Source organism: Kogia breviceps, chromosome 3 (assembly GCF_026419965.1).
Source record: "Kogia breviceps isolate mKogBre1 chromosome 3, mKogBre1 haplotype 1, whole genome shotgun sequence".
Taxonomy (NCBI): Eukaryota; Metazoa; Chordata; class Mammalia; order Artiodactyla; family Physeteridae; genus Kogia; species Kogia breviceps.
The window spans coordinates 137,270,689-137,295,525 of record NC_081312.1 but is presented as its reverse complement, the minus strand read 5'-3'; the positions used below and the strand labels follow the sequence as shown (position 1 = coordinate 137,295,525).

Here is a 24,837-nt window from a genome sequence, read left to right as displayed (position 1 = left end):
TCCGGGAAGATCCCACATGCAGAGCAACTAAGCCCGTGCGCCAGAACTACTGAGCCTGTACTCTAGAGCCCGCGAGCCACGATGACTGAGCCCGTGTGCCACAACTACTGAAGCCCACGTGCCTAAAGCCTGTGTTCCACAACAAGAGAAGCCACCGCAATGAGAAGCCCTCGCACCACAACAAAGAGTAGCCCCCACTCACTGCAACTAGAGAAAGCCTGCGTGCAGCAACAGACCCACTGCAGCCAAAAATAAATAAATAAATTTATTTTTTTTAAAAAAAGACTTCTTCACTTAGAGATTATAGATAGATGTGATAGAAAAAATTTAATGAAATACACCAGGACTTCAATTTCAACATTTTTTGTGGCTTTGTACTAAAAGAATGCACAATTCTAGCTGTTTTAAGAGCGTTCCCATTTAAGGCCATTCACTACCCATCATCATCATCATTATTTAGCATTTAGAACTCTTTCATATTCTCTCTTGGCTCTAAAAATAGCCCTGTGAGGTAAGCAGAAATATTTATATTCAGGCCAATTTGACAAGCTAAATTTCCCAGCAGAAGGGAATAGTTAATTATGCTAAGATGGAAGAGTAGTGATCAGAAAATTCTGAGTGAACACCATGCATAAAAAACATGGAAGGGCTTCCCTGGTGGCGCAGTGGTTGAGAGTCCGCCTGCTGATGCAGGGGACGGGTTTGTGCCCCGGTCCGGGAAGATCCCACATGCCGCGGAGCGGCTGGGCCCGTGAGCCATGGCTGCTGAGCCTGCACATCCAGAGCCTGTGCTCCGCAACAGGAGAGGCCACAACAGTGAGAGGCCCGCGAACCATAAAAAAAAACAAGCAAACAAACATGGAAAAGGGTTTCCAAAATAATGTGAACTTAAAAAAAAAATAGTCTTAAGCCTTTTATTAATTGGAATAAAATGAGCGAAGATATCACAAGCAAAAGAAAAAACACAAATGACCAATAAACGTTAAAAATGTTTATCCTTACTAGTAATTAAGGAGTCCAGTTTGTCACCCTAATTGCCTGGACTCTCCTGGTTTTAGCACTGAAAAGTCCTGTATTCTGAGATTTCCCCTAAGTCCTGGGCAAACAAGGATGGTTGGTTACTTTACTAGTAATCAAATAAATACACATTATCCCTGAGATATGGCATATCAAATTGTCTAAGATTTTATTTTTAAAAAGTTTTTTGGCCATGCCATGCAGCGTGCGGGATTTTAGTTCCTGGACCAGGGATTGAACCTGCGCCCCCTACAGTGGAAGCTTGGAGTCTTTTTTTGTGTGTGTGTGGTACGCGGGCCTCTCACTGTTGTGGCCTCTCCCATTGCGGAGTGCAGGCTCCGGACGCGCAGGCTCAGCAGCCATGGCTCACGGGCCCAGCCGCTCTGCAGCATGTGGGATCTTCCCGGACCCGGGCACGAACCCGTGTCCCCTGCATTGGCAGGCGGATTCTCAACCACTGCGCCACCAGGGAAGCCCAAAGCTTGGAGTCTTAACCACTGGACTGCCAGGGAAGTCCCTCAAAGATTTTAAAAACAAATACAGTGATGATGAAGTTGTATTAAAACAGGAACCTCCTATACACTACTGCTGGCAATGTAAATTGGTTTAAGCTTTCTGGGGGCAGTTTGGCAGCATATATCAAGAACTGTGGAAATGTTAATATACTTCTGACTTATTAATATGACTTAAATATCTAACAAAGTAATCAGAAATGCACACAAAAAATGTATGTTCTGTATAATGTTATTTCTAATATTGAAAATACGAACTGACCTGATTTTTTAGCAGTAAGAGATAGATTAAATAAATTATTGTTCCCTCATTTGGTGGGATATCATGCAGCTCATTTCTATTTTTTTAAAAAATAAATTTATTTATTTTTGGCTGCATTGAGTCTTCGTTGCTGTGCATGGGCTTTCTCTAGTTGCAGGGAGCAGGGGCTACTCTTCACTGTGGTGCACGGGCTTCTCATTGCAGTGGCTTCCCTTGCTGTGGGGCACAGGCTCTAGGTGCACGGGCTTCAGTAGTTGTGGCGCACAGGCTCAGTAGTTGTGGCTTGTGGACTCTAGAGTGCGGGCTCAGCAGTTGTGGCGCACGGGCTTAGTTGCTCCGCCGCATGTGGGATCTTCCTGGACCAGGGCTTGAACCCGTGTCCCCTGCATTGGCAGGTGGATTCTTAACCACTGCGCCACTAGGGAAGCCTGCTCATTTCTTTTTAAAGCCGTGGTGTATACAGAACCATTGTTTCTAGGGGAAATACAGGGTTAGGTTTCTGAGAGCCTCTGATCACATTTCCATCAACCCATCAAAACATAACCTCATTTTATGTGTGTTTCTCTTTAAAGACACTTTATTTAATATATATTGTTAATCATTAACATTGAAGTCAAAGCCAATAGCCCTGTAACTCATGCCTGAAGAAAGCTTATCTAATATACCTTTCTTTATTATTATTATTTATTGATTTTTATTATGTATTATTATTTTTTATTGAATTATAGTTGATGTACAATATTATATGTTATAGGTGTACAACATAGTGATTCACAATTTTTATTTTATTTTTAAAATTTATTTTTATTTATATTTATCTTTGGGGGGCTTGCAGGATCTTAATTCCCCCTCCAGTGATTTAACTTGTGCCCCCTGCAGTGGAAGTATGGAGTCCTGACCATTGGACTGCCAGGGAATTCCTGGTGATTCACAATTTTTAAAGTTTACATTCCACATATAGTTATTATAAAATATTGACTAACTTCCTTGTGTTGTACAATGTATCCTTTTAACTTATTTATTTTATACATAATAGTTTTTACCTCTTAATCCCCTACCCCTGTCTTTTATTCTCTATATATCTGTGAGTCTGTTTCTATTTTCTTATATTCACTAGTTTACTTTTTAGATTTCACATATAAGTGATATCATACAGTATTTGTTTTTCTCTGTCTGACTTATTTCACTTAGCATAATACCCTTCAAGTCCATCCATGTTGTTGCAAATAGCAATTTTTCATTCTTTTTATGACTGAATAATATTCCATTGTGTATATATACCACATCTTTATCCATTTATCTGTTGATGGACACTTAGGTTGCTTCCGTATCTTGGCAATTGTAAATAATGTTGATATGAATATTGGGTATATGTATCTTTTCAAATTAGTGTTTTCATTTTTTTTTGGCTATATACCCAGGAGTGGAATTGCTAGGTCATATGGTAGTTCTACTTTTAGTTTGTTTTTTTTTTTGTGGTACGCAGGCCTCTCACCGCTGTGGCCTCTCCCGTTGCGGAGCACAGGCTCAGCGGCCATGGCTCATGGGTCCAGCCGCTCTGTGGCACGTGGGATCTTCCCAGACCGGGGCACGAACCCGCATCCCCTGCATCGGCAGGCGGATTCTCAACCACTGTGCCACCAGGGAAACCCTACTTTTAGTTTTTTGAGAAACCTCCATACTGTTTTCTTTTCTTTTTAAATTTATTTATTTTATTTTATTTATTTTTGGCTGTGTTGAGTGTTTGTTGCTGTGTGCAAGCTTTCTCTAGTTGTGGTGAGCTGGGGCTACTCTTTGTTGCAGTGCACAGGCTTCTCATTGCGGTGGCTTGTCGTTACAGAGCACGGGCTCTAGGCACGCGGTCTTTAGTAGTTGTGGCTCGCAGGCTCTAGGGTGCAGGCTCAGTAGTTGTAGTGCACGGGCTTAGTTGCTCCATGGCATGTGGGATCTTCCTGGACCAGGGCTCGAACCCATGCCCCCTGCATTGGCAGGTGGATTCTTAACCACTGCGCCACCAGGGAAGCCCCTCCATACTGTTTTCCACAGTGACTATACCAAGTTAACATTCCCACCAGCAGTATATGAGGGTTCCCTTTTTTCCACATTTTCACCAACATTTGTAATTTGTGGTCTTTTTCATGATAGCCATTCTGAGAGGTGTGAGGTGATATCCCATTGTGGTTTTAATTTGCATTTCTCTGATAATTAACTATGTTGAGCATCCTTTCATGTAATATACCTATTTTCCACATAAGGTACAACCTCTTGTGCTTAGGGGCATTAGATACCACTTCCTATTATGCATGGGGGCCATATTAAATGGTGAGATTGCCAACAAAAAGCACAGAAGTGCAAAGAAATGGCACTAAATAGACTTAGGATTCTTGTTTACAGTATGAGAGCTGAAGCAAGATGGCAGATCACTGCATTCCTCAACCTTAGCTGGAAATGTGTGCATTTGGTGACTCAAATGTTTTGCCATTCTCTGCGTGTCCATGAATGCCTGTGAAAGCACATGGAGTATTGATTTGGGGGTTACAAATAAATATTAGCAAGTAGGCGAATTTGAAGATCTGGAACCATGAAAAATGATGGTCAAACTGTATGTCCAGTTCCATTTTTGGACATGTAGGTAAATCTTAAATCTGTCTTCAGTTTTCTCAGGCAATTCATTTGGTTATTCAGAAGTTTTTATTGTGTGTCTGTTGTGTGTCAAGAACTGATGTAGGCATTTGAGATATAGCAATAAACAAGACTCATTAAGGTTTCTTGCCCTCCTAGAGTTTACATTTTAGTGGTTCAGAGGAGAGGTAGAAAAGATAGTCAAAGAAATTTTTTTAAGTAATTATATATTGTGAAAACTAACATGAAAGAAATTAAAAGGGCAGTGTGATAGGCAGTTATTGGAAGGGTGGGAGCTACTGTAGGTAGGGTATTCAGGGAAAGCCTTTCTGAGGGAGTGAAATTACAGCTAAGACCTGAACACTGCAAAGGAACCAGTATGTAAAGAGATGGGCTGGGAACAATGCAGAAAGAGGGAATACCAAGTGCAAAGGGGCGATGGAGAAAAGTGTTTTCAGAAGTTTCAAAAGCCCTGTGTGGCTGGAGCATAGTGGACAGGGGAAGAATGATGTGTAGGTGAGGCTAGAGAGCACCTGAGGGCCATATGTAAGGCTTTATAGGTCATTCTAAGTAGCTTGGATTAAATTTTAAGCACAATGGGAAGCCAGTGAGTGGTTTTGTTTTTTGTATTTTGTTTTTTAATTATTTAACCCCTCCTCCCCACCCCTCTGAATGGTTTTAGGCAGAGGAGTGATATGTTATGAATTTTCTGGCTTGCCCTGTTCTCCCCTTCTCTCCTCTATTACTCTGTCTTTCCTCCTTCTCAAGAAATACTTGCTGCCTGTTATGGATAAAAAACCTAATCAAAGCATAGCCTTCAATCCCTCAAACGTGTTATTTTAATGTAACTGGATACTTTTGCACAGGCTGCGGACGCACAGGCTCAGTGGCCATGGCTCATGGGCCCAGCCGCTCCGTGGCATGTGGGATCTTCCCGGGCCGGGGCACGAACCCGCGTCCCCTGCATCAGCAGGCAGACTCTCAACCACTGCGCCACCAGGGAAGCTCGTAACTGGATACTTTACAGGGAGTGAAATAGAAGTTTCTGCTTAGAGATTTTAGTCTTCCCCTCACAAACATCCCTGAGAGCAAAGGTATAATTGACCAGTTTGAAAAATGGCAATCTGCTAGAATTAGATAACATCCTTAGCACTTGTCTTAGATTTTAACATTTACCTACATTGACTTATTTGATACTGTCTGTATATCTCAAATTTTGGCTTTGGACATTAGGGCGTGTTACCTCTCTTTATAGTAACCAAAGAATTTTTACCTTCATTGTTATTAACTCTTCTATCCACTAGGACTCCTGAGATTTTCTTTGAAACTTCAGTCTCTGGAAATGATTGAGAAATTCAATTTAATGGGAAAGTAGGACTACACCAGAGGAGAGGCATCGATGCACCTTAAGTGTCAAAAGCTGCTGTGGTCCTAATGTTTGTGTACCACTCAGAATTCCTTAAAATGCTAATGCCCAGTGTGAATTAGGAAGTGGGGCCTTTGGGAGGTTCTTATGTCATGGGGGTGGAGTCCTCATGAATGGGGTTAGTGCTCTTATAAAAGAGACCTCACAGTCCCTAGCCCCTTTTGCCATGTACAACACAGTGACCTAAAAGAAGTAATTTCTCTGACCTGGAAGAGGGCCCTTGCCCAACCATGCTTGCACCCTGAACCTGGACTTTCAGCCTCCAGAGCAATAAGAAATAAGTTTCTGTTGTTTATAAGCTACCTAGTCTGATATTTTGTTACAGCAGCCAGAATGGACTAAGGCAGAGGCTGGTATAGTTCTCTTTTTAAAGTTTTTTTATAACATACATACAGAAGTGAATAAGTGAATTTTCACAAACTGACCATACCTGTATAGCCAGAAATAAAACATTACCATTCCTGTAAAAAACTCCCATGTGCCTCACAGTGATAACCCTCCCAAGGGAAAACACCATTTTGACTTTGAACATCATAGATTAGTTTTGCCTGCTTATGAACTTCGTATAAATGGAGTTAAATAGTATATACTCTTGTGTCACATGGTTTATCTCATTGCTGTATAGGATTCTGTTAAGTGAATATTCAATCTTCTGTTGAACATTTGGGTAGTTTTCCAATTCTAATGCTGCAGTGAATGTTCTTGTATATGTTTTTTGTTGAACATATTTACTCATTTCTGTTGAGTGTATGTCCAAGAGGTGAATTGTTGAGTCACAGGATATACATATGCTCAGCTTTAGTAGATACCAGTTTATACTCCCACTAACAGTGTGTGAGAGTTCTAATTGTTCTATATCCTTGCCAACACTCTGTATTTTCTGTCTTTTCAATTTAGTTATTCTGGTTGGTGCACAGTGGTATTACACTGTGGTTTTATTTTGTATTATCTTGATGACTGATGAAGTTGAGCACCTTTTCATGTGTCTGTTGGCTGTTTGGATATCTTCTTTTATGAAGTTCCTGTTTAGGTCCTTTGCCCATTTTTCCACTGTGTTATCTGTCTTTTTCTTATTGAGTCAGTTTTTTATAGATTTTTCTTACTTTACTGATGGTTCTTATTTCCAGATCTGTGAATATCATCTGCTTTTAGAGGCATTTTTGTTTTCTATGATCTCCAATTTAGCTATACCTAAATATGTCACAGAAACAGCTTTTATTGCTACATTTCCCTTCCACTAGCTATATAATACAGGGCTGACAGCTACTAGCAGAAAAAGCAGAGTATATTAGCTAGTTTTTCTAGGGCATGATCTTTACTTAGACCCTTGACTATAACTCATTTGTATTTCTCCTACTTCCTTCTTTCATGGTTGCTGGGTAGGGTATAAGTTATTGAACAGAACTGAGGTTTTTCTCTCTTGACTGTTTTCATTGTCATTAATTATTTGATGTTATTTCTGATATCTTTGTATGATCAGGCACAAGAGAACAGCAGCTCCGTAAAGAAGAAGACGAAGTTTGTCAGTTTATATACAAAAGAGGGACAGGACAAGCTTGCAGTCCTGATCCCTGGTCGCCACACTTGTGATTGCCTGGGCCAGAAGCACAAGCTGATCAATAACTGTCTGATCTGTGGGCGTATTGTCTGTGAACAAGAGGGTTCTGGCCCCTGCTTATTCTGTGGTACTCTGGTAAATTGTTTCTTTCCTATTTTACTACTCTTCAGTTTTATACATAGGGACATTCACACCCCTAGTAATTTCTCTTTTTCTTAGTAAATTTCTTCCCTAAGATGTCCAGGAAATTCTTTTTTAATAAAAATTTCATTTTTTTTCATTGGTGGCATTGTTGTGCCACCAGTAAATTCTTGTAGCAGGAACTTTAGTCAAAAACCCAAGTTGATATCCTAGAACTGAGGCCTATTTGTGAGAAGGTTTTGAGAACATACCTTGTTGAGGGATCCAAGTCTTGTGTCAGATTAAGTTCAATTCAAGAAAACTTTAGGGCCTGAAATGTCAAAAATTTTTGTCAGTCTTCAGATGTGGCTCATATTCCTAGGGTTACAGAGCCACTGTGATGTAATCCTCAAGTCTATAGCTTCTTTTAACAGAACACCACCTTTTTTGTGTGTGTTACGCGGGCCTCTCACTGTTGTGGCCTCTCCCGTTGCGGAGCACAGGCTCCGGACGCGCAGGTTTAGCGGCCATGGCTCACGGGCCCAGCCGCTCCGCGGCGTGTGGGATCTTCCCGGACCGGGGCATGAACCCGTGTCCCCTGCCTTGGCAGGAGGACTCTCAACCACTGCGCCACCAGGGAAGCCCAAACACCTCCTTTTTATAGCTCCTCATTATCTGAGTAAGTGACCTTAAAAGTGGAGTTGTAATGACTCTGTTACAAACACCCTAGTGAGTTGTCTGGAAGGCTTATTCAGCCAGTTGAGCTGACTGGCAGAAGCAATGGCATTTGGTATTGGTAAAGGTATACATTTTGTGTTGCTTTGTTTTCCCTTCTCTGGTGAGGCCTTTAATTTTTTAATATACTCAGATAATAAGCTGATAGACAATGGATGACCTGAAAAATGTAGTATCTAACATCAAAAATGTTCATAAAACAGCAGCAAAGGTCCTCCCACATGGGGCTTTTTTCTAGAGAAACACCCTACAGCTGCTGTGTGCCACTCAGGCAACTGCTAGCAAGTACAGTGTTTTCTGTTAGGTCCCTTGGATCCTTCGGTGAATTTAAGAAACAGAGTAATGTAAAGCAGATTGGCCTTGAGGTCTTGCAGTTTCATAAACTTAATATGAAATTGTTTTTAAGTGACCCCTTCTGCTTTTAAGTAACCTCCCTTCTTACACTTCTAGTGATTTTATAATAAACAGAACTTTTTCTTTGCTTAATGTGTTTATTACTTTATAAGCAGGTAATGTTTGAAGGCAAAGAAGCAAAATACATGTGAAAGCTAGACTAGTTTTCACTGCTTCTTTTTCTGGCTCTCTTTAATAAGACACTTGTGGGACTTCGCTGGCTGTCCAGTGGTTAAGACTCCCTGCTTCCACTGCAGGGGGCATGGGTTCAATCCCTGGTTGGGGAGCTAAGATCCTGCATGCCGCATGGCTCAACCAAAAATAAATAAATAAATAAATAAGGCACTTGCTTAGCAATTCTCTTGTAAGACTTGGATTTCACGATTAGAACTGGAAGCTATTAAAAAAAAAAGTCTTGTATATTTTTTCAGTATTCTCAGTGGTGGCAAATCTTTATCTTTTGAAAGTAGGTTAGATTTTTTTTTTAAAACTGTCATTCAGGGACACTTGTAGTGATATCAGTTTTTTTGTATGGTTCATAAAAGAAGGGGGAAATGGAAAGAGACTAGGGCAAAACTCATTTAGGTATAGTTTTTTTTTTGGTATATTTGTCTGGATTAAAAAACACTGACAGTCTATTTTATTGCCATATCTAATGTGTAATTTGAGGTTACTTTTTAAGTATATCAAGCAAACACTATCATTTAACTATTGGATCACGTGTCTTTTATTACTTTATAGGTATGTACTCGTGAAGAACAGGATATTTTACAGCGTGACTCAAACAAGAGCCAGAAACTGCTGAAGAAGCTCATGTCAGGTAGGCAGCAGTCTTCTAATTGGGTCACTGTAGTTATGGATACATTTTGTTGTATCTGTGATTGTTTCTCTTACTTGTATGCTGGTATGTAAGATGTAGTTTATTTACTCGTTTATTTTTTTTTAAGTTCTTATTAAAACCACCTAACATTGAGCAAAAAAACTGATAATAATACTGTTGGATTATAACCCAGAGAATAAAATTAATGTTATGAAGTAACTGAATAAATTAATAAATGAGAGAGAAGGAACTGCTCTTATAGAATTCCAATTAATAAAGTGAAGGAATTATGGTAACAGAAAATCACCATCTCAACACCACAGTAGTATTGATAGTAATTGCTACAGGCAAGATCCACCAATAGATGCTAAAATTATTGGATGGAAGTTTAAGAATTGGAGATGTGCTAGATCATGAAAGACAAGTAAAGACTGAAGAATCGTCACAGTTTGGAGGAGACTAAGGAGACACTACAACTAATTGCATTGTAGGATCTTGAATCGGATCCTTAAACAGAAAAATAATAATAGTGGAAAAAAAGTTGAAATCCAAATAAAGTCTGTAATATAGTTAATGGTATTGTACTATTGTTAATTTCTTACTTTTGATAATTATACTATGGTTATGTGAAGTAAGATACTAACATTAAGGAAAGATGAATGAAAGGTATCCAGGAACTCTACTTTTTTTTGCAACTCTTCGAAGTTTTTTATAGTTGAAAAAAGCATGACAGGGCTCCCCTGGTGGCGCAGTGGTTGAGAATCTGCCTGCCGATGCAGGGGACACGGGTTTGTGCCCTGGTCCGGGAGGATCTCACATGCTGCGGAGTGGCTGGGCCCATGAGCCGTGGCCGCTGAGCCTGTGCGTCCGGAGCCTGTGCTCCGCAACGGGAGAGGCCACAACAGTGAGAGGCCTGCGTACCACACACACACACACACACACACACACACACACACACACACACACACACACACACACACACACACAAAAAGCATGACAAAAATAGTTAAGGACATTTTTAAAGGGAAAACAATATACTCAGTACTTTCCATTTGTGCAAATATTTTGTTCCTGCTTTAATTCATAGTTGTTTTTTAAATATAGATAGATTAGTTGGTATTATGAAGTAGTAATCATAGTGTATATAGAATTTTGTGTTTTTCCTTTTTTAACTAATGTTTTATAATTATTGTTTATGTTACCATATATTCTTCATATTTGTAATTTTTATTTTTATTTATTTTTTTAAAGGGCTTCAAATGCTGGGCTTTTAAATTTATTTATTTATTTTTATTTTTGGCTGTGTTGGGTCCTCGTTTCTGCGCCATGGCTTTCTCCAGTTGCGGCAAGAGGTGGCCACTCTTCATCTCCGTGTGCGGGCCTCTCACCATCGCGGCCTCTCTTGTTGCGGAGCACAGGCTCCAGACGCGCAGGCCCAGTAGTTGTGGTTCACGGGCCCAGTCGCTCCACGGCATGTGGGACCCGCCCAGACCAGGGCCTGAACCCGTGTCCCCTGCATTGGCAGGCAAACTCTCAGCCACTGCGCCACCAGGGAAGCCCCTATAATTTTAGTACTTAAAAATAGTCATTAAATTTATTTATTAAAATTGATTATCTATTTCCTCATTACTGTATATTTTGACTCTTTCCGAATTATAAATAATACCACAAGAGGTCACCTTTGTTAATATTATATTTTTGATTTATTTCCTTGGGATAAATTCCTAGGAATGGGATTACTGAGTCAAAGAATATTATCATTTTTGACACTTAAGATGTATTTGCCATATTACTTTACCAAAATATTGTACTAGTCTACAACAATATTAGTATTTTACCCCAAAACCTGTCACTGTTGGGTTTTGACATTAAATGTTATTTTATTTTTATAGTCGTAATTTATTATTATTATTATTAATGAGGTAGAACATGTCTCCATGTATTTTCCATTTGGATTTTTCTAGGGTCGTTATTATGAGAAAAGGTAGTTCTCAGTGCTTTTTTTATATTCAGAACACAAGAATCAATCTCTCTTTGTTTTTAATTTTAAAAGAAAGATTTGACAGGACACTTTTTTTCTTTTTAGCACTTTAAATAGGCCTAGAGTTTTAGGTAAAGAGAAAGGTCAGCCTTCATTATAGCTTAGTTGTTTTCCTAACACATTTTAGATCTTGGTTCTATCATAATTTATGGCTATCTTTTCTGGGATATATAGATTTATGGTATGTTGTCACAAAGGAAGATAACACATGGGCCGAGGAATGAATGTGGGCTTTAGAGTTAGACCTAACTTTATTTTATTTTAAATTTATTTATTTATTTATTTATTTATGGCTGTGTTGGGTCTTTGTTGCCACATGTGGGCTTTCTCTAGTTGTGACGAGTGGGGGCTACTCTTCGTTGCAGTGTGCGGGCTTCTCGTTGTGGTGGCTTCTCTTGTTGCGGAGTGTGGGCTCCAGGCATGCGGGCTTCAATAGTTGTGGCACGTGGGCTCTAGAGTGCAGGCTCAGTAGTTGTGGTGCCTGGACTTAGTTGCTCCGCAGCATGTGGGATCTTCCCGGACCAGGGCTGAAACCTGTGTCCCCTGCATTGGCAGGCAGATTCTTAACCACTGCACCACCAGGGAAGTCCAGACAGACCTAACTTTAAATTTTGTTTCTGCCTTTTAATTTCTGACTTAATGAACTCAGTAAATTTACTAATGTCTCTGCATTTCAGTTTCTTTATCTGTAAAACAAAGATAATATAAACTGTCTTACAGGGTTATTGTGAGAATTAAGTAATATAGTACATATGAAGTGCCTTAGCATCTGATAAGTTCTTGTTATTCATTTCTGTCCCTCTCTGCAATTTCTTCTCTTTTTTCCTTTTATTATTTAGTTTTTAGTTTTGATATATAAAAGTATGTTTAAAGGTGATATTTAGCCCTACTCAATAAAATTTTTCTTATAAGACATTTTTATATGTGTTGTTAAACACTTTGTTACCCTTAGTGATCCACATTTCCATAAGGGAAGAAGTGGATCCTTAACATTTATTGAGAATGTATTATGTGTCAAGCGCTGCTTGATGCCTGACAAGTAAAGCCTGGCCTGTGTACCTGTTTGTTTTCCATTGAAATGAAGGCTGTCAGTCATTAGGGGCACAGCCAGATCTACTGATATTTTGTTCTTTGCTGCACAGAGATACAACTAATTGTTATGATTCACTGACACTATTTGATTTCCTTATTCAATTTCAGGGACAGAGAATTCTGGAAAAGTGGACATCTCTACCAAGGACCTTCTTCCTCATCAAGAATTGCGATTTAAATCTGGTCTGGTTAAGGCTATCAAGCATAAAGACAAACTGTTAGAGTTTGACAGAACTAGGTATGATGTGGTTAGAATAAAAAATGCTAAGAAATATAGTAGTCCATTATTTTGGCACTTGATACCTTCTTAGGGTGGACTATGAAAGTGTTTACAACAAAAGAAGAGCCAGATGCTCTGTGGAGGAGGTCTACAGCTTGTTTTTGAATCATGTCTGAATAAAATAAGCTCCCACCTAGAGGATCCTACCCTGCAGTTCCCCACTTGTTTCACTTGAAACCATCCGTTTATTCAGTCAGCATATGTTAGAGTGCCTACCATGTGAAAACTGTTGGGGGGCCTCTGGATACTCCATAAGAAACTGTCTCTGGGAGAATGTTAACACCACCTCATGGGAAGACATGATTTACCCTCCCTTTTTCCTTTGACACTAAATTTGTTTTCTGATTCAGTAATGTCCCTAAATTGAGTTTTGCACTCCTACACTTTTGTCATTGAGCCCACTCACCTCTCTTTAGGAGACAGATTTATGAATTTGTTAGTTCTGTTTTTTATTTTTTTCTCTTTCATTTTTTTCTTCTTTTGGACAAAATATGTATTGACGACCAATTAGTGGTAAAGAATGTTTATATAGGACTTATATGCTCACTTCTCAAGTGGCCATGTGAGAATCCTTAGAAAGACCCTGAATCTCTTACTGTGGTAACTGAATATGTCTATTCCTAGCATTATAATCCTTTGGTTAGACACACCTACTACTTTCAAATCATTTGCTGTGAATACATAAGATATACTTTGAAAGCTCTTTGTTAAGTAAGCCCATCACAAGGTTTGTAACTAATATTTGCTCTTCATCCTTAAATATCACTTTTATCCTTACTCAGTGAAACTTATCATTAGAAATAGAGTACATTTTTTGATAAACAGAAACTGGAAAAGGGTCTCTCCTTATTGGCGTTGTTGCCCTTATGCTGGTGAGTTTCTAAGGGCGCCAATTTCATTATGTAGGTTTGTGTATAGGACCACTCTCAGTCTACTTTAAAACTTTTATAATTCCACCTGAGTCCTGAAAAAATGAAATCTGAATCTGATTTCAGTATTTCCCTATGCCTGAATATATCATACTAATTACTAATTATGCAGTTGAGACTGATTTATGATTTTGGAGTAGTCACTTAATTTCTTTGAGGCCCAGGTTTATTATCTGTAGAAGGAGATAGTTGGATCATCAAGATTCCTTCTAGTTCTTAGTTTCTTTGTTGGTATGATCTTAGAAATAGGCCTGATTGTCATATCTTGGAACTTGGCCCTTGTAAATATGTTAAATGAGGGACTTGGGATAGGGTTGGGGTGGGGATGGGTGAGGTGGTGAAAACTGACATATAGTAGTAGAGTATTAAAGATATCCTAAGAATAAGCTTATAGGACTGAGAGTCCAGGATGGAACTCCAGTTTCTAAGAGAAATAGTGGCAATTGGGCCTAGCAGGAATAGTCTAGGTCCCAATTTTAGAAGGACTAGGATATTGAGTAAGCTGCCAAGACATGAACTCAGATGTGGCAAAATCATACATAAGCCCAGTTATAAGAAGGTGAGGGCTAGACTAGTAAGAAAATAGGAGGACAATAGATTATGGTGCTTTGTCTTTTCCTCTCCAAGAGTGAGATTTGTTTTAAGAGCTGAGCTGAGTCTGCAGTGGTAATAAGGTATATGCAGAAGCTGGAAATCAGGCAGAGTTTGACCTAGTTTTGGAACGTTCTTGAGCATCTATATTTGAGATAATAACCTTCAGGACAGCAGAAGAGTGAGCTACTTGAAACAGCTTCCCAATAATCAAGTCCCTGTTTGTCAACAAATGACCTAACTCCCATGTGTTCTTTTTTTTTCCTTAGCATTCGAAGGACCCAAGTCATTGATGATGAGTCAGATTACTTTGCCAGTGATTCTAACCAGTGGTTGTCCAAAATTGAACGGGAAGCCCTACAGAAGCGAGAGGAGGAGCTGAGAGAATTTCGACATGCCTCTCGGCTCTCGAAGAAGATCACCATTGACTTTGCAGGCAGGAAGATCATGGAAGATGAAAATCCTCTAACTGAGTATCACAGCAAGTAAGTGGGCAACACCAGAAAGGGTCTGAAAGAAGGGGGCAGTTTAACTGCAAAGGATTTGCCGCCCCCCTTTAATGAGTCTGTTATTTTTGTTAATTTTTAGAGCAACATATTCATTTGGAGTAGAAACATGGAACAGTAGCTAACAAAATTTGGGAATTGAACAGTGAGGGCCACTTGACCTACTAGATAACTACTGTAGTTTTATAAAAAACTGTTTTTAAAACCATGAGGTAGGGCTTCCCTCGTGGCGCAGTGGTTGAGAGTCCACCTGCCGAAGCAGGGGACACGGGTTTGTGCCCCAGTCCGGGAATATCCCACATGCTGTGGAGCACCAAGGCCCATGAGCCATGGCCGCTGAGCCTGCCTGTCCGGAGCCTGTGCTCCGCAACGGGAGAGGCCACAACAGTGAGAGGCCCGTGTACCGCAAAAAAAAAAAAAAAAAAAAAAAAATCTACATTAGATCTCTACCTCAAAGCTTACTGTGAGAATAAGTTTGACTAAAGAGTTAAATGCAGGGACTTCCCTGGTGGTGCAGTGGTTAAGAATCCGCCTGCCAATGCAGGGGACACGGGTCTGATCCCTGGTTCTGGAAGATCCCACATGCCACGGAGCAGTGAAGTCCGTGCGCCACAACTATTGAACCTGTGCTCTAGAGCCTGTGAGCCACAACTACTGAGCAAGCATGCCACAACTACTGAAGCCCATGTGCTTAGAGCCTGTGCTCCACAACAGGAGAAGCCACCACAATGAGAAGCCCACGCACCACAACAAAGAGTAGCCCCCACTCTCCGCAACTAGAGAAAGCCCGCGCACAGCAATGAAGCTGCAACACAGCCAAAAATAAATAAATAGATAGATAGATAGATAAATGAATAAATAAATATATATATATATATCTATTAAATGCAAGGGAATTTCCTGGCAGTCTAGTGGTTAGGACTCCAAGCTTCCACTGCTGGGGGCCTGGGTTCGATCCCTGGTTTGGGGAAGTAAGATCCTGCAAGCCAAGTGGTGTGGCCAAAAAAAAAAAAAGAGAAGAAAAGTAAGAGTTAAATGCAAAAGAAATAGGGCTTCCCTGGTGGCGCAGTGGTTGAGAATCCTCCTGCCAATGCAGGGGACACGGGTTCGTGCCCCGGTCCGGGAAGATCCCACATGCCGCGGAGCGGCTGGGCCCGTGACCCGTGGCCGCTGAGCCTGCGCGTCCGGAGCCTGTGCTCCACAATGGGAGAGGCCGCAACAGTGAGAGGCCCGCGTACCACAATTAAAAAAAAAAAAAAAAAAAAAAAAAAGAAATAAAAGGATCAGAAAGAAATAGGATAGTAGAAATTTAGGAGAATATAATTAATTAATGTCTTGGTATGATAAAGTTGTTTTTAAGCAAGATACAAAACCCAGAAGTCAAAAAGACAAAGATATTTTAAATAACATAAAGAAGTACAAGACTGAGAGAAAACATTTTAAATGGTTTTAATAGTTTAAAAGAGCAATATCCATAGTATATAAAGAGCTGCAAGTTAAAAAGACACATCCAGTAGAAAAATGGGCAAAGGGTAAGAACAGACAGTTTACAGGTGAGGAAATACAAATAGCCAATAAACATTTGAAAAGATGCTCAACTATTTATCAGGGAAATGCACAATTTGAAACATAATGTATCATTGAATTGTCTGAAGTTTATAATTTATAATATTACATAATCTTTGAGTATAGGAAAATGGATATGCCCTCCTACTAAGGAAGGGAATATTAAAATATTCAAGTCTCAACACCAAGAGTGAACCCAAATGGAAACTATGGATTTTGGTGATAGTGATGTGTCAACGTAGATTGATTAATTATAACAAATGTACCTCTGTAGTGAGGGATAGCTGATGATGGGGGAGGCTGTGCATATGTGAGGGCAGGAGGTAAATGGGAAGTCTCTGAACCTTCCATTCAGATTTGCTGTGAACCTAAAGCAGCTCTAAAAAATAAAGTTTATTGAAAAAAATTTACATCATGGCCAATTTCAAGTTACCAACATGAAGTCACTGAACTGAGTTGAGAAAAGATAACACATATTGGCTCTAGCACAGTACTGAAAAGAAAGCACGTGGAGATCTCACTCCACGTTTTGGAAATGGCATACATATCTCCCTGTCTCTCTGTCTCTGTCTCTCACACACTCACACACACACACACACACACACACACACACACACACACACACACACACAGAGAGAGAAAACTGGATATTGGTGAACACAGTAATGCTTTCTACACGGCCCAGTCCTCGGTCTTTCTCTTTCATTTGTGGCAAATCCATCACAGAATTTTCCTAATCAGAGGTTATTCTCTCCCTAAAACAAATTCTACCACTAGCTTCAAAATAAGTAATTTGTTTTCAACTATTACATATATGCTACACAGATATAAAGAAAAAATAAAATTATTTCTGGGTGATGGGTTTAGGAATTTTTCATTTTCTTTCTATTAATTTGCATTTTCTAGTTTTTCTGTAATAAACATGGATTGCTTTTATAGTAAGAAAAATCACTTTTATCTTCAATAAAAAATGGTACAGCCTTTTAGAAGTGAAATTGGACAGTATCTCAAAATTTAAATTGTGCATATTTTTGACTTTTTGACACCAGGTACCAAGGTGCTAGTTTCTTCATCTCTTTCTCAACAATTAAAAAAATACATTTGCCATTCTGATACATGAAAAATGGTATTTCATCATAATTTTTATTCACTTTTTTTGCATTGCTTGTGTGCCAGTAAGTCTGAGCATTCTAAAAATGTATTGATTAGCTATTTATATTATTTCTTTCATAGATTCTAGAGTTCTAGATATACTTAACCAGTGTACTATGTCTCAAATCTATTTCCTTCCTTTAGATTCCATCATCCCCATCCTATTTTAGACTTGCCTCTTACCTCAAGTTTTTGTATATATATATATATATTTTTTGGTTCATGCCTTTGTTTCTGCTTTTTCCTTGCTTTGGATATCCGTCCTCCCATCTTTGCCTTTCAAATATCTACCTCCCCTTTGAACGTACTTGGTACAACACATGGGATGATGGGATAATAACTACCAAATGGATTTTATCTATCTTACAGTAATAATTACATCCTTCCTTGTTTTGTTTATCATCTTTATAGCTGTCTTAAACCTGCCACTTAGATTTAAAGCTTCCTGAAGGCAGGAGCCCTGTCCTCCTCCCCTTTTAAGTTGCCTTGTATATAAGAGGTTCCTAACAAATATCTCTTTAATTGTATTCAAGGTCAGGTTCAGCCTTTCCTACTAGTAGAAGCTTTTCATTATATCGTGCTTTAGAATCATCATCCACAAACATTTCTCAAGCATCTGTCAGGGACATGGAGTACAGCAGCAAATAATGAAGAGCTGTAGAGCAGAATAAGATATGGTTCCTGCAGGACCTATGATCTCTTACTAACCAGTAGGGTTAGTTCCATAATCTTTAAATGAAATCATCACATTCTTTTATAGGTTGAGAGCCAAATATCCATAGCAAACACCATAGACACTGGATAACATTGGGTATATTTGATGACTGTTTAAATAGTAAGTGCTACAGGACTTCAGAGAAAGGAATAAGTACTTCTGTACTGGGCTGGTAGAGGGCCTCCTTAGAAGTTTTGGGCCATGAAACAAGGATAGCCTTCAGGTCAGCATGGAAGAGTGGAGAGGGACTGCTGAGTGGGCAGAAGAATAATTGAAGGTGTTGAGAAATAGGCTGCCATAGAATACTCTTCTGTGGGTCAGACTGTTTGTAGGCACCTTTTCTAATCTTGGCATTTCTAATAATCTTGTTAAAGAGATGAATGAGTGTCTTGTGTCCTACCTATTTTCTTAGTGTTCTGGAACTTTTACCAACTCCTACTCCTTAGGGTTCTTGGAGTGAAGAGAAGGGGAACTTGGTAGAGGGAGCAGGGAAGGTCATCCATGGACCCCTCTTTGAGTGTCAAGTTTTATTACTGTTGAAGAGATTTATGTGTGTGCTAAGTAAAGATATTCTGAGCATAGGACATTACCAATTATTGCATCCTTTTGTTTGTTATTCCAGACTAGATGAGGCAATACATGCCATTGCCAATGGAACCTTGAACCAACCACCGACCAAATTGGATAGATCTTTTGAAGAGCCTTTAGGACTTCTGGTGAATCCCAACCTGTACCAGTCCCCTCCCCAGGTTAGTGGACCTTTGCTCTAATTGATATGAGAAAAGTTTGGGCCCAGATATTTCTCTTTTCAAATGTGTCTGTTTCATAGGCTGTAGATACCAGTCTGCTCTCTCAATACTCCTACCCACCTTATACTATGACCCAATTTTTCCAGTTTTTTTGCAGCACTTGTGACAAGTTATCATTTGAGTATTTCCCAAGAGAAGGTTTTATTAAGTACTATAGAGATTTTAAACAATAATCCCATGGTCCTCTTGTTAATGTTCTTTCTCTATCTTTTATAGAATGTGGGTAGTCCCATAGTTTGGTGTTTTAAATTAATACATTAATTCACGTAAGTGAATTAATTGTTATCATTCATTTTTCCATCAGGTACATTGAGCATCTAATATGTATAATCGCAGAAGTAAGTGATCAACCAGACACTGCTTCTACCCTCAAAGAACACATAGACTAGTAGAGGAAAAGATTACATAGGCAGCTCTAATATTAATAGAAATATAAATAAAGTACAGTGGAAACCCAAAGGAGGGAAAGACAGTTGAGAGGAATAAAAGAGGCTTTTATAGGGAAGCTGGCATTCTTTAAAAGTAGATATCCAAGAAAATGGTGTTTGGGGATGGTGGGAAAAAAAATTCCAATCAGAGTTAACTATAGGAATAAGGCGTGGGATATACACACACACAAACACGTATATACATATATGCAGTTAACCAGTGCAGGGGAGGGTTGGGAGCACTGGCCCTCTGCATAGTCGAAAATCTGTGTATTAATTATAGCTGGCCCTCTGTAAAGCAGTTCCACATCCACAGTAGGTTCCACAGCTACAGATTCAACCAACTGCCGATCATGTAGTTCTGTAGCATTTACTATTGAAAAAAATCCACATATAAGTGGACCCACACAGTTCAAACCCATGTTGCTCAAGGATCAACTACATAAGGAATAGTGAATTTAGACTACCAAGATAGTACTCATAAAAAGGATTATCGGGATTTCCCTTGTGGTGCAGTGGTTAAGACTCCACACCCCCAATGCAGGGGGCCCAGGTTTGATCCCTACTCAGGGAACTAGACCCCACATGGATGCTGCAACTAAGAGTGTGCATGCCACAATTAAGGAGACAATGTGCCGCAACTAAGGAGCCAGCAAGCCGCAACTAAGGAGCCCTCGAGCTGCAACTAAAGAGCCTGCCTGCTGCAGCTAAGTCCTGGAGCAACCAAATAAATAAATAACCTTTGTATTCTCTCTCCCTCTCCAAACATGGCGGCCTCAGCAAAAAAGAAGAATAAGAAGGGGAAGACTGTCTCTGTAACAGACTTCCTGGCTGAGGATAGAGGGACTGGTGGAGGAAGCACCTATGTCCCCAAACCAGTAAGCTGGGTTGCTGGAACAGATGACCTAGAAGGAGATGTTTCAACCACTTGGCATAGTAATGATGATGACGTGTATAGGGCACCTCCAATTGACCATTCCATTCTGCCCACTGCTCCACGGACTGCTTGGGAACCCAATATCGACCAGAGCTGTCTTCCCAAATCACCACCCTATACTGCTTTTCTAGGGAACCTGCCCTATGATGTGACAGAAGACACCATTAAGGAATTCGTTAGAGGATTAAATATCAGTGCAGTATTCCTTGTATTCCTTGCTCAGTGCCCTGAGCCTCAATGAAGAGTCTCTAGGTAACAGGAGAATTCGATTGGACGTTGCTGATCAAGCACAGGATAAAGACAGGGATGAGATAGAAATTGGGATTCTGACAAAACAGATACAGACTGGAGGGCCCATCCTGCTACAGCTTTGATGACTACCAACCTAGAAGAGGTGATGATAGCTTTGGAGACAAGTATCGAGATCGTTATGATTCAGACCGATATCGTGATGGGTATCGGAACAGTTATCGTGATGGCCCACGCCTATACATAAATCAATACGGGGGCCGAGATTGCTATGATGACCAAGGCAGCAGAGACTATGATAGAGGCTACGATTCCAGGATAGGCAGTGGCAGAAGAGCATTTGGTAGTGGGTACCTTAGGGATGCTGCAGAGGAGGCGGGGACCGCTGTGAAGACAGATATGACAGGTGAGATGACTGGTCATGGAGCTCCAGAGATGATTACTCGCGGGATGATTATAGGCGTGATGATAGAAGTCCCCCCCACAAAGCCCTGAACTGAACCTAAAACCTCGGAGTACTCCTGAGGAAAATGATTCCGCTGCTAACACGTCCCTGTCTAGTCGAGCAGCCTCTATCTTTGGAGGGGCAAAGCCTGTTGACACAGCTGCTAGAGAATGAGAAGTAGAAGAGTGGCTACAGAAGGAACAGGAGAAACCGCAGCATCAGCTGGATGAGCCAAAACTAGAATGACAGCCTCGGGAGAGACACCCAAGCTGGCGAAGTGAAGAAACTCAGGAACAGGAACAGTTGAGGACAGGAAGTGAGTCCTAACAGACGGGGACCTCAGCCACATCTGGCAGGAGTGCACGAAGGAGACTGAGAAGTCTATAGAAAATGAAACACCCAATAAAGAGGAAGACTGTCAGTCTCCAACTTCTAAGCCTCTCAAATCTGAACAGCCTCTAAAGGTAATGCCAGCCCTTCCACCAAAGGAGAATTCTTGGGTGAAATGAAGTTCTAACCCTCCTGCTCGATCTCAGAGCTCAGACACAGAGCAGCAGACCCCTACAAGTGGTGGAGGGAAAGTAGTTCCAGCTCAACCATCTGAGGAAGGACCAGTAAGGAAAGATGAAAATAAAGTAGATGGGGTGAGTGCCCCAAAAGGCCAAAGTGGAAATTCCAACCATGGTCCAGGAGATGGAGGGAACAAAGACCACTGGAAGGAGTCAGATAGGAAAGATGGCAAAAAGGATCAAGACTCCAAATCTGCACTTGAGCCAAAGAAAGCTGAAGAAAATCCAGCCTCTAAGTTCAGTTCTGCAAGCAAGTATGCTGCTCTTGCCATTGATGGTGAAGATGAAAATGAGGGAGAAGATTACACCAAATAGACCTCTGCATTCTGTGCTTTGTCCTAGTCTCTCACCACCCTGGAACATTCGAGAGCAAATCAAACCTCCATCCAGACAAGACAAAATAAAACTCACCGTCTCCTGGAGACCTTTCTTAACTTTTTTTTTTAAAGAAACAAAATGAAATTCTTTTGCATGCTGCTGCAGCCTTTAAAATATTGAACTAACTGGAGAATCACCAGTGTAGCCAGAGAGAGACGTACAGCTTTTAATGCTGTACATTTAAAGTTGTGGTGCGTTTTTATGACACGTGCAGTTGCCTGTGTGATTAGTGCCTAGGGACCTCCATTTAGCAAAATGGCAGTGATAGTGATGCAGTGTCTGGAGTCTGGTTGGGCAGCAGGCAGGTATAAGGAAGAGTGAGGTTTCTACCTTTAATTCTTATTATCCAGTTATGGCATACATGAATTCTCAAACATTATCTGAATAAATTCTCCATCCTCAGCAAGGTAGGTTTAGTCTCTGATGTTGTTTTAGTCTCCAGGAGGCTGCCAGCCCCTCCTCTTATTTAATTCTGAGTTACTGGGGCCAGCCTATGGGGGAGTTCCTTCATTTGTACCCCCCAGGGGGGTAGGTGGGAGTGAGTCTACAGGCCACTGAAGAATAGGACTGTTTGGTGACCTAAATGAATGGGGAAATCGTGGTTTAAAAAGAAGCTTGGGGATTTGATGAATTATTTTGCACCAGTAATAGGGAAAATGGTATGACCTCCAGTAAACACATAATCGTTTACCTCCTGGAGCAGGAAGCACTTAGGGGTTGTGGGAATTCCCAGGTCTTTTATGTGTCCTGGTTTCACCCTTTCTTAAACACTATCCCTTCTGAAAGTTCAAATATATCCATATTCTGTTGAAATCTTGAAGCTTTAAAAATTTAGACTCTTGTCATCATCTTATGTTCCTCATGCTACTCTTTCCTGTTACCTTCCCACAGGCAGCTTCTACTTAAGTCACATACTTGACCTCCTAAGCATTCTCTAGAGCCCCTGGGAGCTGTTCAATGAGGAATCATCATTGCTTTTTCTCAAGCAAATCTTGGCTCCTTCATTTTTTGACACTCACTCCTTCCCTCCAGCCATTCATTCTCCTGCTGCTTTGACCCCTTTTACACCTCAGAAAACTTTAGAATTACCAGTCTTAGGTGGTGAGCGAGGTTGGTTAAATTGGGAACCTTTCTTAACAACCTTGATTGGGCTTTGGGGAGCTTTTTAAAAAACAAAAGTTTCCTTATCTCCAAGTGAAATCCCACACCAATGTTTGGATTTATAATGTGACCTAGACCAATGTGTGGTTTTTTTGGTTCTGTTTTTTTTTTTTAGCATCCCTTGAGAGAATAAATGATAATGGAGAAGAACAATTTCACAAGGTCCTGGCTTCTCTTGCAACACAGTAACTTTACTTGCCTGCTTTTATGTGTACCTTGGTACTGTCAGCTCAACAGATGGTGTCCTTACGGGCAATATTGGTACCTGCAGAGAAAAGACATCTTGGTCTCTTCTCTCATCAGTCCTAGGTTAGACCCTGTCCAGCCATGCATGGGTGTTGGTTTATGAGTGCTGCAGCAGTGAGCATAATAATCATTTACCCAGTGGACATAAAAGACATACCAAGTGAAGTAACTTTAAATAATTGGCTTGGAGTGCCTAGTAGCTATGAAGTGGCTTTTAGAGATACCCAAGGTTGAGAGCGTATTTTTTTTAAACCATTTGCTATAGATGATGAAAAAGTAGGGTTTGCTCTCTTCATCTCTGCTCCTTCCAAATAGATGTGTCCAAAAAAGCTGTTTTTTCCCCCATTCCTCTACCCTGCCACCCTGTTAAAACGAACAGGGATTTATGACCCACTCCTCAATACATGTAAAATTTGTACAAAAATATCTTCTACGAAAGTGATTTGTAATCTGTAGACTTCATACCTGGGAGAGGTCTTGAGATGTAAAACCCCATCCTTTAGGTTGTGGGGTTTTTTGTTTTCTCCAAACAAATCTGATCCTTAAAGTTCAAAATAAATTAAATTAATAAATAAATATTTTTAAAAGGGATTATCATGAGAAATGGAGTAGTTAGGTAGATAGAGTCAGATCACTAAAGAGTTAAGTGTTTAGCTAGGAAGTTTTCACATTTTTATTTTATTTATTTTTTTTGCGGTATGCGGGCCTCTCACTGTTGTGGCCTCTCCCGTTGCGGAGCACAGGCTCCGGACGCGCAGGCTCAGCGGCCATGGCTCATGGGCCCAGCCGCTCCGCAGTGTGTGGGATCTTCCCGGACCCGGGCACGAGCCCATGTCCCCTGCATCGGCAGGTGGACTATCAACCACTGCGCCACCAGGGAAGCCCCACATTTTTATTTTGTAAATAAATGTGACTCATAGAATGTTCTTGAGCAGAGAGATGCAATCAGAGCAGTGCTTTAGGGAGTTTAACTGGAGATACTCATTCAGCACTGTATACATGCCAGGTTCTTTGCTAGGTGCTGGGAAATTAAAAGGTAAGAGCCCTTGAAGTTTTTAAGGACTTCAAATTTAGTGGGAAGATGTGTTTGAATACAAAGAATTTCAGTTCCTTAAGATAATTGCTATGATAGACATATGTCATGGATACAGTAGGAGTTTAAGAGAGAGATTATAAACTCACAGAGGAGTCACAAAAGAAATGGTTTTTGAGAGGAGACTTAAGGGATGAATAGGAATTTCCAAGCAGACAAATTTGGGGAGGGAATTCTAGGTAGGT

The 24,837-nt window shown here is 40.3% G+C and overlaps 1 protein-coding gene and 1 pseudogene across 5 annotated transcripts in view; both read left to right on the top strand.

The window, feature by feature from the left end:
- TRIP4 (thyroid hormone receptor interactor 4) overlaps positions 1–24,837 on the top strand; it is a 72,574-nt gene that overhangs the window by 6,487 nt on the left and 41,250 nt on the right. For 3 of the 5 annotated variants that reach the window (XM_059057728.2, XM_059057733.2, XM_059057730.2), the window contains exons 4-8: positions 7,320–7,532; positions 9,387–9,465; positions 12,707–12,836; positions 14,668–14,883; positions 18,960–19,086. In XM_059057728.2, coding sequence (XP_058913711.1) covers positions 7,320–7,532; positions 9,387–9,465; positions 12,707–12,836; positions 14,668–14,883; positions 18,960–19,086 — 765 coding nt within the window. The remainder of the gene's footprint in view (positions 1–7,319; positions 7,533–9,386; positions 9,466–12,706; positions 12,837–14,667; positions 14,884–18,959; positions 19,087–24,837) is intronic. The other 2 variants (XM_067029660.1, XM_067029661.1) reach the window with 1 other exon arrangement.
- LOC131752978 (eukaryotic translation initiation factor 4B pseudogene) lies at positions 20,332–22,225 on the top strand (annotated as a pseudogene).